The 17,398-nt window shown below is 46.3% G+C and overlaps 1 protein-coding gene across 2 annotated transcripts in view; it reads right to left on the bottom strand.

The window, feature by feature from the left end:
• Positions 1-17,398, bottom strand: part of LOC110535871 (nuclear receptor subfamily 6 group A member 1-A) — a 99,730-nt gene that overhangs the window by 38,981 nt on the left and 43,351 nt on the right. For both annotated transcript variants that reach the window (XM_036935694.1, XM_036935695.1), the window contains one exon: positions 3,877-3,900. In XM_036935694.1, coding sequence (XP_036791589.1) covers positions 3,877-3,900 — 24 coding nt within the window. The remainder of the gene's footprint in view (positions 1-3,876; positions 3,901-17,398) is intronic.

Raw genomic sequence — 17,398 nt, forward strand, 5'->3', positions numbered from 1 at the left:
TGAGAGTGCCTATTAAATAACCCCAAAAAGAACAACTATATTTTTCAAATATCCATACCACTAGCTAGCTTTCTACAATGTGGGAAACAAAAGCTATTTTTGACAGTATTTAGGTGGTAACCCTTAACCCAGTCTACAGATAAAACATGATGTTATATTCCGTAAGCAGAGGAGGAGAGGGGAGGGCCGTTTAGTGCTGCAGAGAACCCGGTTTGGGGTCTACAGCCTCAACATGACCAGACTTCAGAGGATTCACCAGCAGAGGGAGACAACAGATAATAGTAAACCCTCTCAAGACCACTCGCCCAGGGGACCAAGAGATAGCTAACGCCAACGTGAATCAATTAGCTATTTTACAAACAAAGACACGCATAGGCACCACCAATTTACAATCTCTTCCACCTATGGTCACCTACAACAGACAGGTATACCGTGCTAGATAGACAGATGATGAACGGGTATGAGGCCAGCTCACAGACGCAGTGTTTGAGGGTTTTAGTCTGGCTTTTACCATAAGCCTGGGATCAAACAACACACCCTGCTTATTTCAGAGACGAGCATTGCTGTCTCTATTTTAGGGAATCACTATAGTCGTATCCCTAACCTAAAGATTTACTACTATAAGACTAGTAATAACACCACACTAAATGTGTGGTTTTGAAACAAAATATCTTTGGTAAAACTAGGTGAAAGCCATTGTCCTCAGCTATGATGTATAACAAATGTTTTTATTAATCTTTATTTAACTAGGCAAGTTAGTTAAGAACAAATTATTATTTTCAATGACGGCCTAGGAACAGTCGTTCTGCCGTTCTACCTTGTCAGCTCAGGGGTTTGAACCTTCTGGTTACTAGTCCAACACTCTAACCACTAGGCTACCCTGCCACCCCATGTGACAAACAAATCATCTGATGGCTCCATTTCTACATTTTAAACCAGAGTGGACTAGTATTGCCCCTAACCTACACCACATTCAATAGGGTTAGGCCTAAAACACTGTGTTTTATAAGTAAAGCTACTAAAACACAGAGGGTTAATAGGGTTAGGCCTAAAACACTGTGTTTTATAAGTAAAGCTACTAAAACACAGAGGTAGTCTTGACATCAAGCGTCTGGGCTGTCCGGTATTTAGGAGCAGAGGGGTTTGTGTGTTTTTAAGGATGAGACATCAAGCCATTTTTTTTCTTCTCTCAGCCAACATGATAATGACAGGTTTCACAGACAGCAGGGTGCAGATCCTTGTCTGCTACTCCTCCTTCAAAAGGAGCCGGCTGTAGACTGAGTGGGCCTGGAGCCTGCCAAATTACAGTGTGATCCTCCCGCGCGTCCCTGTCCCTGTCCCTCTCCTCTCCTCTCGCTGTCTATCCTTCTCTCACCTTCCACCATTTCCCCTTTCTCTATCTCTCCCTCCCTCACTTGCCATGTCCCTTTTCTCTATCTCTATAATCCTCATTAGCGAGCCGCCTTGACCCTCTTTTCTCAGTCGATCTATCCCTCATGTTCCTGTCCATTTTCTCTCCATCTTCCAGCCCTAAGAGTTATCCCAGCATCCTATGAAATGACCGGGTTCACCTCTGTTAGAAATATTCTAGACTGAACCCCCCCTGAGGACTTATCATAAGAATCCTGTTAGAGGCTCAATTTCAGAATGACAGGCTAGTAGCCAATCTGTCCCCAGCTAAATCACACATACTACCCACACTGGATTTGCCTGACTGCGATAAAATGTCAGAGTTTGCCTCGGGCATTTCAAACCGTCGTCTTCCTGTCTACTTTTCATGTGTCTTGATAACATCTATAGAGCCCATATTACATTATTTGTGGTGGTGAACAGTGGAGGTCCCTACACTATCTAGTTCATTGCTGCTCCATCCCTCCTCTCTAGCTCATTCCCTCTCTTCCCCCATCTTGCTCATCCTTGCTTTCCCCATATCTAGCTCATCCCCTCTTTCCCTGTCTGCCTCATCCAACAACCCCCCCCCCCATGTATTCTCTTCCCTCCCCTCTCCATCATCCCCCCATCTACCTCTTCTCATACCCCCCCTCCCCTCTCTCTCTCCTCCTTTTCCGCTCCAGAACTGTCAGATGGCATTAGTTCCTTTCACGCTCATCGCCTGTAGGAATAACAGCCGTGAACCTCGCCGAACAGCGCCATTCTCCTGCTCCAGTTAGCTCTCCACTCAGCACAGCCTGCCTCGCAAATACCAACATTATTCATGTTGTGGCCCTTACACAACACAGCCTACTAAAGGGCAAAGTGAAGCAGACACGAATCCTAACGGAGGAGGTCATGTTCTTGACCTAAAAGAATGTCATGTATATTGTATAATTGAGCCTGGATTATTATTAGACGGTGTCACCAACCGTAGCATGGCCCTTTAACTAAAGTAATAAAGTCAAGCAAATATTGGAAGAACGAACGAGCCATCTATTTACATCGTCCTATGAAGCCTACAGAGTGAACACATAAAATTATATAAAAGTGGATCAATATGGAGTAAAATGTTTGTTAAAACATTTTTTTTTTTTTTGTAAACTGCATATTAGTTTTTACTGTGCCAATACCAGGAGACCATACAGCTTTTTCTATGACATAGCCTGTGCACGACATTAAAATAACCCTGCATGTCTGCGGCTCTTGTGAGGACAGTTTTGCACCATAGGGAGGATCCAAACCAATGGCAGTGTAATTACCAGTTTGACAAGCAATTCCAGACAAATAAGCAAAACTCTGAGCAGAGAAAAGTTTCTCATCACTCAGTCCTTCCTTCCCGAGCCTGGCGTAGAGGGCTTAGGCTAATCACAGCAGATTAGTGGGAGCTCTGATGGATGCTACGCTACGCTAGCCTGTTAATCATCTATGTGATGATAACCATGAATCATCTTAGAATTATTAGAATATTATTAGCAATATATTTTTCCCAATAGCAGTTAGATGAAATGACCACAGTAGGCCTATATCGGCAAATATCACAGTTTTGCCTCATTGAGGTCTGTTCGCCTCTGTTTCATCAATGTCACAGTCATGTCTCTGTGTTGATACAGTCTGTATAAGCCCTACATATTGAGTGAGGGGTAGGCGCCTGCACAAGGGCTTTAGAGTTGCTGTGATCTCCAGAGAGCCCTGTGATTTAGCTGTGAAATGACAGAGCTCCTGCCTCTTATTTGGGATATGGGTGGGGAGCTAATGACACACTGCCCCAGGCTAACATGACTATTAGTCCAGCCGGGGCTGCAGGAAGGGACAATAACACAATTCTGTCATTACACCCTGGCTGGCTGGAAAATACCTCTAATCAGGTGGGCATGGGCACAGGCTTCATCCAAGCCAGGATGGTCCAACTGTTTTCAGTCCCCTCCCAAACCCCCACCCCTCTCCTTGGTGGTGACACACCCCTGACTGGACGTCCCAGACCCAGTCACATTCCTGTGTGCAGCATGTGGAAGGGAGGAATGTAAAAAAACCTCCATGCCTGGTTGGTAGGCTATCCCCAAGTCTGTATTACTGTGATAATCAGACAGACTCAACTTTACAGGCACATAAAAAAATCTAAAAACCTGAAGTGAACTGACTGACTGAGTTACACAATGACCTGAGAGAGAGCAACACCTGTCCTGAGCTGACCTGTCCTGAGCTGACCTGACCTGCTGTTTGCTCTGACTCACTGAGAGAGAAACTATGCTGGGGTTTACTTTACCAGATGGGAGCTTTATCTGAAGAGTTGCAGGACATGAATCCTGGCATTTGCTAATGCAGATATTATCATTATCATTTACTTCCACTGTGTTCAGTGACTGAACATGGTTAGAATGGAGGTTCAGGAAGATTCCTTGTGAAAATAGATTCAATTATAAACAAAGTGTTTGTGCCACTTACCAAGATTGCTGTCATTCATTCCATCTGTAAAACAAACAGAGAAACAGAACACATTAACACACAGTAATTAGTATCAACACCATTCAACTCAAATAGAAAGAATCACTCTGCCTTTTTCATAGCTTCACAAAAATCTACAGTCTTTCTTGCCAAGACCCATATTAATTTTCATTCATATTCAGTCAAGCATCTTCTGGCCCCCAATCCCAGCTGATGGACCATGTTGTGTCTAGCTGTCACTCACAGCGTACCACCCGGCCTCTTGGGCAGACAGGCTGGGCCTGTACAGTCTGAGAGCACAGGTATGCAGGTATGCTATGTCTTGGAACATTCAGGAAACTCAAAAGCACAAATTAGTAATATGTGTTCTTGCTCTTACACGTTCCAATGGAGACGTATCGAAAACTTAGATCACGTGAACACAGACTACAGGGGATCAGAGGGATATATAACACAGGAAAGACAGTGTATAGAGTAATTTACTATGACAAAGGATACAGGCCATGCTTTTGTTTGTTTTTATACACACAATACCCCATAATGACAAAAGCAAAAATGTTTTTTTAGACATTTTCGCAAATGTATTCAAAATTAAAATAAAAAATACCTTATTTACATAAGTATTCAGACCCTTTGCTATGAGACTCGGGTGCATCCTATTTCCATTGATCATCCTTGAGATGTTTCTACAACTTGATTGGGGTCCACCTGTGGTAAATTCAATTGATTGGACAGGATTTGGAAAGGCACACACCTGTAGGAAGACACATTTCAGTTGAATGCATTCCGTTGTACAACTGACTAGGCCCTTTCCCTTTCCCCAACTGACCCTTTCCCTGTCTATATAAGGTCCCACAGTTGACAATGCATGTCAGAGCAAAAACCAAGCCATGAGGTCGAAGGAATCGTCTGTAGAACTCAGAGACAGAATTGTGTCGAGGCCCAGATCTGGGGAAGGGTACCAAAAAATTTATGCAGCTTTGAAGGTCCCTAAGAACACAGTGACCTCAATCATTCTTCAATGGAAGAAGTTTGGAACCACCAAGACTCTTCCTAGAGTTGGCCACCCAGCCAAACTGAGCAATCGGGGGAGAAGGGCCTTGGTCAGGGAGATGACCAAGAACCCGATGGTCACTCTGACAGAGCTCCAGAGTTTCTCTGTGGAGATGGGAGAATCTTCCAAAAGTACAACCATCTCTGCAGCACTCAACCAATCAGGCCTTTATGGTAGAGTGGCCAGACGGAAGTCACTCCTCAGTAAAAGGCACATGACAGCCCACTTGAAGTTTGCCAAAAGGCACCTTAAGACTCTCAGACCATGAGTCTGGAGGAAACCTGGCACCATTCCGACGGTGAAGCATGGTGGTGGTATTATCATGCTGTGGGGATGTTTTTCAGAGCAGGGACTGGGAGACTACTCAGGATCGAGAGAAAGATGAACGGAGCAAAGTACAGAGAGATCCTTAATGAAATCCTGTTACAGAGCACTCAAGACCTCAAACTGGGGTGAAAAGTCCCCTTCCAACAGGACAACAACCCTAAGCACATAGCCAAGACAATGCAGGAGTGGCTTTGGAGTGGTCTTTGAATGTCCTTGAGAGGCCCAGCCTGAGCCAAGACTGGAACCCGATCTAACATCTCTGGAGAGACCTGAAAATAGCTGTGCAGCAAAGCTCCCCATCCAACCTGACAGAGATTGAGAGGATCTGCAGAAAGAATGGGACAAACTCCCTAAATGCAAGTGTGCCAAGCTCATATTGTCATTCCCAAGAAGACTTGAAGATGTGATGGCTGCCAAAGGTGCTTCAACAAACTACTGAGTAAAGGGTCTGAATACTAATGTAAATGTGATTTTTCAGTTTTTTTGTCATTATGGGGTATTGTGTGTAGATTGATGAGGAACACAATTAATTTAATCAATTTTAGAATACGGCTGTACATTTCTTGGAAAAAGTGAAGGGGTCTGAATACTTTCTGAATGCACTGAACATGATTAAATTGTTACCATTGACTTGCATTTGATTTGTACTATAAATGCTAAAAAGTCAGCATTTGAAACAGTGGCAAGGTGGAGAGAAACAAAATGGTGCGGTTTGAGGCCACGTGGTGGAGAGTGTAGCGGGCGCTGGAGATTGGGGTGAAAAAATAAACCGTGGCAAGGTAAACAAAACCAAAGCATGGATTGCTGTCCATTGACTGCTTCCAGGGTAAGGAAACCAATATATAATTGTGTAATTTGGGTGAACTATCCATTTAATATTGAGGGGTGAAAAATGTCACCTAGTAACAGTAACAGGACCATCTAGTGGTCAGAACCTGGTAATAGCAGGATGTATAATGGTACATAATGTCACAGCCTGACCTTAGAGATCCTTTTTATGTCTCTATTTGGTTTGGTCAGGGTGTGATTTGGGGTGGGTATTCTATGTTCTATTATTTGTATTTCTATGTGTTGGCTGGGTAGGGTTCTCAATCAGGGACAACTGTCTATCGTTGTCTCTGATTGAGAACCATACTTAGGTAGCCCTTTTCCCACCTGTCTTTGTGGGAAGTTGACTTTGTTTACGGCACACAGCCTTTAGCTTCAAGGTTTGTTTTGTAGTGTTTATTGTTTTGTTCGGCGTCTTGTCTAATAAAAATACCATGTACACTCACCACGCTGCACCTTGGTCCTCTTCCTTCAACAGCCGTGACACATAAACCTAACAACTTAATTGACTAATTTATTTGAATTGGTGAAATTAACCATCACCAAATTCCCTGGGAATACATTACATAGTATGTAGAAACAATACTCCAAGCTGCAGCGCCATATTACTTGTCAGACATAGAGAACGTATACTGTATATTGGTTGTCGGGTTGAAATTGGCATGGGGAGTGGGGAATCTGTGGGTGACTTTTGATATTTTTATTTATTGAATATTATATGAATCCTATAAAATTATAAGGGCAAATTTGTGTCCAATCAATAAACTTAATTTCTCAGACATCAAATTCTATTTCCACAAAATAATGTTGCAGGAATGCTGAGCAGAGATAGTAGACTGTTATAATGACTGTTATAATGACTGAGCCTATGATCTCTGCTTGACCACCTTACTAAGGCTTGCTGCCCCTTAACCCTCTATTAGTGGTCCAGAGAAATAGTACTGACATCCTCACACTAACCACTGAAGACAGGTCAGCCTTAAAAAGGCAGGAATGGTGACATCACCCACCCGAACACAGAACAACAAAATAGGCCATAGCTGTTTAGTTCTTTAGGCTACAAATTAGACTCAATATGTCACAGAGCATCAAATCACAGAGACAGGGCTATGGAAATGAATGCTGACTGCACTGACTTCCTCTCTCCTCTTCTTTGTGCTTGTTTGGTTTATTCTGTTTTTGTCAGTGGGACACAGAATTTATACAAATTTGCATCAAAGTGGAAAATAAGGTATTGGGGGAGTATCGAGTGGAATGGATGAATTATGGAAGGAGCTGTATTATAAATGGGACCTGTTCAGCCACGAGAGAGAGAGAGAGGAGAGAGGAGAGAGGAGAGAGGAGAGAGGAGAGAGGAGAGAGGAGAGAGGAGAGAGGAGAGAGGAGAGAGGAGAGAGGAGAGAGGAGAGAGGAGAGAGGAGAGAGGAGAGAGGAGAGAGAGGAGAGAGAGGAGAGAGAGGAGAGAGAGAGAGAGAGAGAGAGAGAGAGAGAGAGAGAGAGAGAGAGAGACAAGAAGTAGTGAGGAGTGGGACTATGTGGATGGTGAAGACACACAAAAAATATTTGTCATATAAATTATTCCTAACTACTTCCATTATCGCATATCAAAGCATCAATTAATTATTCCAATGGCCTCTTGTGAACATTTGCATTGCAAGTGCAACAGCTCCTCTTCCATACAAAGAGGCACAGGCAGAATAGGCAGACTCCTCATGATGCTAACATTCTGTATCCATGAGTAGAGAGGCGACCATGACGATTCAAGGTTCTCAAATTTTAAATATTCGGTTTTTTTGTACGATTATTATACAAACGACAACATACAGACGCACACACACATCCACAACATCCCCCCTGCCCAGGTGGACCTGCTCATACCCCCATCTCTAACACCCGCATCGCTCTCTGCCTCAAACTGCACCATCTTGTTTCTCTCCGTAGCCGACGCACTTTCAACATTTAGATAATGATGCATTTGACCTTTATATTGTGGTAACGACGGGGGACTGGTTCATTTGACCTTTCTATTGTGTTAACGACGGGGGACTGGTTCATTTGACCTTTCTATTGTGTTAACGACGGGGGACTGGTTCATTTGACCTTTCTATTGTGTTAACGACGGGGGACTGGTTCATTTGACCTTTCTATTGTGTTAACGACGGGGGACTGGTTCATTTGACCTTTCTATTGTGTTAACGACGGGGGACTGGTTCATTTTCGGTTTTTAAGTATACGTTTTTTTCCCAAGATGATTGACGAGATAAGTATCGTCCAACCCATCTCACTGCACCCTCGTGCCATGTGTTGAAATATTTCATATAAACCTTGAACCATGAAGTATACTAATTCATCACAAGATGTATTTCTATTTCTGATATCAGAACACTACTTATTTCATTTTCCCCTCTCATGTGAAATAAATAACAGTTGTAAAAAGATGTGGAAAAGAGAAGAGGGAGAAAGAAAGAAAGCCAGAGGAGTTGAGAGTAGGGCTAGGAAAAGAATGGGAGGGGTTGGAAGAAAATAAAAGAGTGGGGGTGAGTATGGAAGAGAGAACAGAGAGAAAAGGGAGTGTCCCCCCTAAAGACCTCTTTCTCAGACCTCCAGTTAGTGACTAGAGGCTAAAAATATACTCTTCATGTTGAGCCACCCGGCTTCCCCAAACCATCTCAATAATTCACAGGCTACATGAGGGGAGGATCTCTGTAACACAATGCAGTACAATAACCCCAGGAACCAACAAAGACTTCACACAATGACCAACCGTCTCATTACAAACATAAAAGTGAAGGGAATGTGTATTTCATTGGTTGGGTTGGCTTCCCTTTCTTGGGCCTCTAAATGTGCACAGTGGAAGACTCAACCACATGAAGCAAGCCCAGACAGAATATCTCCTCCCATTCTGATGTAAACCATGCAGTGACTAAATGTGTGCTGCTGAAGGGGTAAAAAATATTGGTTTGGTTCTTTTCAGCTTTGTTAGATATACAGTGGGGCAAAAAAGTATTTAGTCAGCCACCAATTGTGCAAGTTCTCCCACTTAAAAATATGAGAGAGGCCTGTAATTTTCATCATAGGTACACTTCAACTATGACAGACAAAATGAGAGAAGAAAATCCAGAAAATCACATTGCAGGATTTTTAATTAATTTATTTGCAAATTATGGTGGAAAATAATTATTTGGTCACCTACAAACAAGCAAGATTTCTGGCTCTCAGAGACCTGTAACTTCTTCTTTAAGAGGCTCCTCTGTCCTCCACTAGTTACCTGTATTAATGGCACATGTTTGAACTTGTTATCAGTATAAAAGACACCTGTCCACAACCTCAAACAGTCACACTCCGAACTCCATTATGGCCAAGACCAAAGAGCTGTCAAAGGACACCAGAAACAAAATTGTAGACCTGCACCAGGCTGGGAAGACTGAATCTGCAATAGGTAAGCAGCTTGGTTTGAAGAAATCAACTGTGGGAGCAATTATTAGGAAATGGAAGACATACAAGACCACTGATAATCTCCCTCGATCTGGGGCTCCACGCAAGATCTCACCCCGTGGGGTCAAAATGATCACAAGAACGGTGAGCAAAAATCCCAGAACCACACGGGGGGACCTAGTGAATGACCTGCAGAGAGCTGCGACCAAAGTAACAAAGCCTACCATCAGTAACAGACTACGCCGCCAGGGACTCAAATCCTGCAGTGCCAGACGTGTCTCCCTGCTTAAGCCAGTACATGTCCAGGCCCGTCTGAAGTTTGCTAGAGAGCATTTGGATGATCCAGAAGAAGATTGGGAGAATTTCATCTGACCATATGACACCAAAATAGACCTTTTTGGTCGTGTTTGGAGGACAAAGAATGCTGAGTTGCATCCAAAGAACACCATACCTTCTGTGAAGCATGGGGGTGGAAACATCATGCTTTGGGGCTGTTTTTCTGCAAAGGGACCAGGACGACTGATCCGTGTAAAGGAAAGAATGAATAGGGCCATGTATCTTGAGATTTTGAGCAAAAACCTCCTTCCATCAGCAAGGGCATTGAAGATGAAACATGGTTGGGTCTTCCAGCATGACAACGATCCCAAACACACCGCCCGGGCAACGAAGGAGTGGCTTCGTAAGAAGCATTTCAAGGTCCTGGAGTGGCCTAGCCAGTCTCTAGATCTCAACCCCATAGAAAATCTTTGGAGGGAGTTGAAAGTCCGTGTTGCCCAGCAACAGCCCCAAAACATCAATGCTCTAGAGGAGATCTGCATGGAGGAATGGGTCAAAATACCAGCAACAGTGTGTGAAAACCTTGTGAAGACTTACAGAAAACGTTTGACCTCTGTCATTGCCAACAAAGGGTATATAACAAAGTATTGAGATAAACTTTTGTTATTGACCATACTTATTTTCCACCATAATTTGCAAATAAATTCATAAAAAATCCTACAATGTGATTTTCTGGATTTTTTTTCTCATTTTGTCTGTCATAGTTGAAGTGTACCTATGATGAAAATTACAGGCCTCTCATCTTTTTAAGTGGGAGAACTTGCACAATTGGTGGCTGACTAAATACTTTTTTGCCCCACTGTATATATATTCATTTGGAGAAGGGATGTTAAGTGTGTATGCTGTGGATCAGGTATGGGCTCAGAATAAGGCAGGTATAGGGCCAGAGTAAGTCGGGTGTGGTGCCAGAGTAAGTCTGGTGTGGGGCCAGAGTAAGTCGGGTGTGGGGCCAGAGTAAGTCGGGTGTGGGGCCAGAGTAAGTCGGGTGTGGGGCCAGAGTAAGTCGGGTGTGGGGCAAGAGTAAGTCGGGTGTGGGGCAAGAGTAAGTCGGGTGTGGGGCCAGAGTAAGTCAGGTATGGGCCAGAGTAGGTCAGGTGTAGGGCCAGAGTAAGACAGGTGTGGGGCCAGATGTAAGACAGGTATAGGGCCAGAGTAAGTCAGGTGTAGGGCCAGAGTAAGTCAGGTGTGGGGCGAGAGTAAGTCAGGTGTGGGGCGAGAGTAAGTCAGGTGTGGGGCGAGAGTAAGTCAGGTGTGGGGCCAGAGTAAGTCAGGTGTGGGGCCAGAGTAAGTCAGGTGTGGGGCCAGAGTAAGTCAGGTGTGGGGCCAGAGTAAGTCAGGTGTGGGGCCAGAGTAAGTCAGGTGTGGGGCCAGAGTAAGTCAGGTGTGGGGCCAGACTAAGTCAGGTGTGGGGCCAGACTAAGTCAGGTGTGGGGCCAGAGTAAGTCAGGTGTGGGGCCAGAGTAAATCAGGTATAGGGCCAGAGTAAATCAGGTATAGGGCCAGAGTAAGTCAGGCGTGGGTCCAGAGTAAGTCAGGTGTGGGGCCAGAGTAAGTCAGGTGTGGGGCCAGAGTAAGTCAGGTGTAGGGCCAGAGTAAGTCAGGTGTGGGGCGAGGGTAAGTCAGGTGTGGGGCCAGAGTAAGGCAGGTATGGGGCCAGAGTAAGGCAGGTATGGTAGGGGTTGGATGAGTGGGGAGTGAGTACATGTCCTAGGGCAGGCCGGGCATGTTCAGACACCTCCGAGGTCTGCAGTGGTTGGTCTGGCGCTGCTCTGTTGCATATCAACAACACCCTGCAACAGGATCTGAGGGCTAAATGCCTGTCACCACAGCTCTTCAGGGACATCCTGTCATGGTGCTCCCCTCGGGCCCCTGGGGACGTTCAGTTACCCTGACCTCACTCGTTGGGTCCTGGAGGGTGGGGGGAGGTCCTCTCCCTGTGCCCCCGTTCACCCCACTGTGAGTGAACGCACCAGGCCAGGACTCATAGAGAAGCCCTATCCTGACACCCAACCCCAGCCAATCATAAGAAGCCAACAGTCCAAAGTGAAGTTCAAAGAGCCGAGCAGCACACACCAACACAGGAGATCAAATGGTTGCACCACCTCGACATCCAGCCCTGCAATTTGAGCCCTGCTCCGCTTTTAACACTGTGAAGGTCGATCACTGCACTAATATCAACGTCCTCCGAGACAAGTCTTCTCCTTCAACTCCCATTCCAAGAGAGGGCTAGTGACTATTACTAAATTGACTCAAAGATAGTTACCAAACAAGTGAGAAATGAGACAAAACAAGGGGTTAGATTAAAAACTATCCCATCAAACCCTCAAAACACCAACAATTATTTTACCACTCTGGTGAAATAGTTGCTGAAGTGTAAAAGGGATCTATGAAAACGGACAGATTATGGACTGTGACTTTTACATGTTATACACTACATGACCAAATGTACACACTTCCTCGTCGAGCATCTCATTCCAAATTCATGGGCATTAATATGGAGTTGGTTCCCCCTTTGCTGCTATAACAGCCTCCACTCTTCTGAAAAGGCTTTCCACTAGATGTTGGAACATTGCTGTGGGGACTTGCTTCCATTCAACCACAGGAACATTAGTGAGGTCGAGCACTGATGTTGGGTGATTAGGCCTGGCACGAAGTCGGTGTTCCAATTCATCCTAAAGGTGTTCGATAGGGTTGAGGTCATGGTTCTGTGCAGGCCAGTCAAGTTCTTCCACACCGATCTAAAAAAAAAAAAAAAACTGTTCTGGAAGGGCCTTTCCCAAACTGTTGCAACAAAGTTGGAAGCACAGAATTGTCTAGAATGTCATTGTATGCTGTAGTGTTACGATTTCCTTCACTGGAACTAAGGGGCCTAGCTTAAACCATGAAAAACAGCACCTGACCATTGTTCCTCCTCCACCAAACTCTACAGTTGGCACTATGCATTGGGGCAGGTAGTGTTCTCCTGGCAACCGCCAAGCCCAGATTTGTTCATCTGACTGCCAGATGGTGAGGCGTGATTCTTCACCCCAGAGAACGCGTTTCCACTGCTCCAAACCCATTTCATGAAGCTCCGATGAACGGTTCCTGTGCTGAAGTTGTTTCCAGAGGCAGTTTGGAACTCAGTAGTGAGTGTTGCAACCGAGGACAGACGATTTTTACACGCTACACGCTTCATCACTCGGTGGTCCCGTTCTATGAGCTTGTGGGGCCTACCACTTCGCGGCCGGGCCATAGTTGTTCCTAGACGTTCCACTTCACAATAACAGCACAGTTGACCGGGGTAGTTCTAGCAGGGCAGAAATTTGTTGGAAAGGTGGCATCCTATGATGGCGCCACATTGAAAGTCACTGAGCTCTTCAGTAAGAGCATTCTACTGCCAATGTTTGTCTATGAAGATTGCATGGCTGTGTGTTCAATTTTACACACCTGTCAGCAACGGGTGTGGCTGAAATAGCCAAATCCACTCATTTGAAGGGGTGTCCACATACTTTTGTATATATAGGGTATTTGGAAATGCATTCCTATAACTATGTGCTCATTGTTATGCCGGCCTCTTTGGATTTACAATAACACACAGTAATGACACTTACTGGAAATGAGGGAAACGTTTTCATTTAAACAAGGAGAGGAGATAGTTTTATATTATTTCTCACGAGGGTTTTTAATGCCACTGCAATTATAACAGATGCCCCTTATCAGTGCTGCCTCAAATACATGATGGAGTTTGCCATCACACAATGACTGGGAAATGTACTTCAAAAGGCCAGAAGCATCTAATCTCCTCCACTCTCTCTACACGCTGCACACTGACTATGATAATAAGAGCCTGCCTTTCTGACGTTGTTAGGGATCTCAACCAAGTCTCTGTCTATCTCGTTGTACTGCAGTGTGAGAGAATCTCTGCAACAGTGGTACTGCATATCTGTTGAACACATCCCACTCTTATGTAAAAGCCCTATTTTACAACGTTAAACACACACGCGCGCGCGCACATGCATGCACTACCACAACTGACAGCCCAGTGACCTAGTTTCCCCGTGGCCCAGAAAGGGCAGGCATGACTCTCTCAGATCTGCTGCGGTCACAAAACCCTGCTGGGACCATCCATTCAGATGGCCAATGAATACACAGAGGACACGTCCACTATTTGAACCTCAACAGGAGGCACTGCACCTTTCCCTGAAACACACAACTCAGTGTGATGCAACATGGGCAATGTGTGATCCAGCAGCACTCTCTAACCCATATCCCCACATCCACACCCACAAAAAAAATGCTTTGATGTATCAAAGAAGACATGATGAACAGAGCATCCCCATAAAACATGAGACTGTGTGTTTGTGTGTGTGTGTTCATTGGAAGTGTTTGTGTGTGTGTCTGTGTATAGGGCCGGGACGATACTAAATTAAATCAAATCAAATGTTATTAGTCACATGCGCCGAATACAACAGTGAAATGCTTGCTTACAAGCCCCTAACCAACAATGCAGTTTAAAAATACAAATAAGAAATAAAAGGAACAAGTAATTAAAGAGCAGCAGTAAAATAACAATAGCGAGACTATATACAGAGGGTACCTGTACAGAGTCAATGTGTGGGGTCACCGGTTAGTCCAGGTAATTGAGGTAGTACATGTATGTACATGTAGGTAGAGTTATTAAAGTGACTACTACCAGTGTTGCGATACTCGTTAGTATCGTGGCAAGGAAACTTCTTTAGGAAAACAGCCCTAATGTCGGAAGCAAACATCATCATGTCGTCTTCCAGAGTTACATGTATTTATTTTCCAAGCTAAAGCACACAATATATATATTTTTAACCCCCTTTTATCTCCCCAATTTCGTGGTATCCAATTACAGTCTTGTCTCATCGCTGCAACTCCCGCACGGACTCGGAGAGGTGAAGGTCGAGAGCCACGCGTCCTCCGAAACACAACCCAACCAAGCCGCACTGCTTCTTGACACAACACACATCCAACCCAGAAGCCAGGAGCACCAATGTGTCGAAGGAAACACCGTACACCTGGCGACCTGGTCAGTGTGCACTGTGCCCGGCCCGCCACAGTAGTCGCTAGTGCGTGATGAGACAAGGATATCCCTGCCGGCCAAACCCCCCAAACCCAAACCCTAACCCGGACGACTCTGGACCAATTGTGCGCCGCCCCATGGGCCTCCGGTCGCAGACGGCTGCAAAGGAGCCTGGGCTCGAACCCAAAGCACACAATATTTTACATACAGCAGGTTTTTAACCTAATAGTCAGCCTGGTCTGATTTGTGTTTACATTTTTTAAATGGATTTTAAAAAATTAGTGATACTGGTATTGTCCCTATGTGTGTGTTTGTGTGTGTGCGCGAGTGTGAGTGCGAGCGTGTGTGTGCGCGTGCTCACGATAGCGTGTTTTTGTACTATACCGTAGGTTCCGTGTGAGCTGTAGGATGGCGTGTGGCAGTAAACAGCTAGGGCCAGGCAGCACAGAGAGCCTGTCCAGGTCTGTGTTTAGTCTGATGGAGGGCAGGTCGAGGACAGGCCTGTCATCAGAGGCACAGCTGCATGACGTGCTCCCCCTCCCCTCCCCATCGGCCCCCATGCCTCAGCTCTGTACCAGAGGTTCTCTGAACATGTGGAAATCACACTAGCTCATCAGAGGAAGATATAAGAGAAACATTGATAAATAGCATGGATAGCAAACAGAGATGCAGTTATATCCATGTAGATGAAAATATCGTCCGATTCCATACCAGCATGGGCCAAAAATATTTTTGGTATCTCCGAATGTTCTGGCAAATCGTCACAAAGCAACTTCACTGGAAGGAAGGATGTTTGATATGCTTTTTACGTTTGTAACACAAACCATTAGTGGGAAAATCATGTTGAAAGTGTCCATTTTAGGTACTTTTTAGACATATACGAGCCTCCTGTAAGACCCAATGGTCCGTGAACCGTACATGACACCAGTGGAGGCTGCTGAGGGGAGGACGGCTCATAATAATGGCTGGAACGGAGCAAATGGAATGGAATAAAACACCTGGAAACCACACGAGCACCGCCACACAGTGAATGTGAAAATGGATTCAAAGGGAAGTCCCTTTGCTGGTGATTTGCTGAATGTGCAATCCTACAGGAGGGCTGTGATTGGTTAATGACCTAGAATTGTCACGCCCTGACTTTAGCAAGCCTACCACGCTGCACCTTGGTCCGGTCATTTATCCTCCTCCGACGAGCGTATCAGAAGATCCCACCACCCACGGACCAAGCAGCGTGCCCCGGAGTGGAGGACATCATGGACATTGGAGGAGGTAAAGGAAGGGCATGAGAGCCTGCCGTGGAAACAGGCGGAAATACAATGAGGAGTTGGTCACGGTTCAAGTGCCACGTTTTCTGGTTCTGCGCACCGTGCCTTCAGTGCGCATCCACAGCCTGGTGCGCTCTGTGCAAGCTCCCCGCATTTGCCGTGCTAGAGTGGGCATTCAGCCAGGACGGATTGTGCCGGCTCAGCGCTCCTGGTCTCCAGTGCGCCTCCACGGCCCAGTATATCCCGCGCTGGCTCTACGCATTATGCCTCCAGTGCGCCTTCTTAGCCCAGTGCGTCCTGTGCCAGCTCTCCACACTCACCGAGCTAAAGTGGGTATCCAGCCAGGACGTGTTGTGGTAGCTCCATGTACCAGGCTTCCAGTACGTCTCCTCACTCCGGTGAGACCTGTTCTGGCTCCACGTATGAAGCCTCCAGTGATGATCCACGGCCCGGAGCCTGTAGTGAAGATCCACGGCCCGGAGCCTGTAGTGATGATCCACGGCCCGGAGCCTGTAGTGAAGATCCACGGCCCGGAGCCTGTAGTGAAGATCCACGGCCCGGAGCCTGTAGTGAAGATCCACGGCCCGGAGCCTGTAGTGATGATCCACGGCCCGGAGCCTCCAGCGACGGTCCCCACTCAGGAGCCTCCAGCGACGGTCCCCACTCAGGAGCCTCCAGCGACGGTCGGCAGTCCAGAGCCTCCAGCAACGGTCGGCAGTCCAGAGCCTCCAGCAACGGTCGGCAGTCCAGAGCCTCCAGCAACGGTCGGCAGTCCAGAGCCTCCAGCAACGGTCGGCAGTCCAGAGCCTCCAGCAACGGTCGGCAGTCCAGAGCCTCCAGCAACGGTCGGCAGTCCAGAGCCTCCAGCAACGGTCGGCAGTCCAGAGCCTCCAGCAACGGTCGGCAGTCCAGAGCCTCCAGCAACGGTCGGCAGTCCAGAGCCTCCAGCAACGGTCGGCAGTCCAGAGCCTCCAGCAACGGTCGGTTCCTACGGCAACGATTCACGGTCCGGAGTCTCCGGCGACGATCCACGGTCCGGTTCCACAGAGGTGGAGGAATCAGTGTGCGGAGCGGGAGCTACGTTCCGAACCGGAGCCGCCACCGAGGATAGATGCCCACCCGGAACCTCCCCTATAGAGTCAGGTTCTGCGGCCGGAGTCCGCACCTTTGGGGGGGGGGTACTGTCACGCCCTGACCTTAGTCTTTTTATTTCTCCATTTTTGGTTAGGTCAGGTTGTATTAGGGTGGGCA

The sequence above is a fragment of the Oncorhynchus mykiss genome, chromosome 11 (genome assembly GCF_013265735.2).
Source record: "Oncorhynchus mykiss isolate Arlee chromosome 11, USDA_OmykA_1.1, whole genome shotgun sequence".
Classification (NCBI taxonomy): domain Eukaryota; kingdom Metazoa; phylum Chordata; class Actinopteri; order Salmoniformes; family Salmonidae; genus Oncorhynchus; species Oncorhynchus mykiss.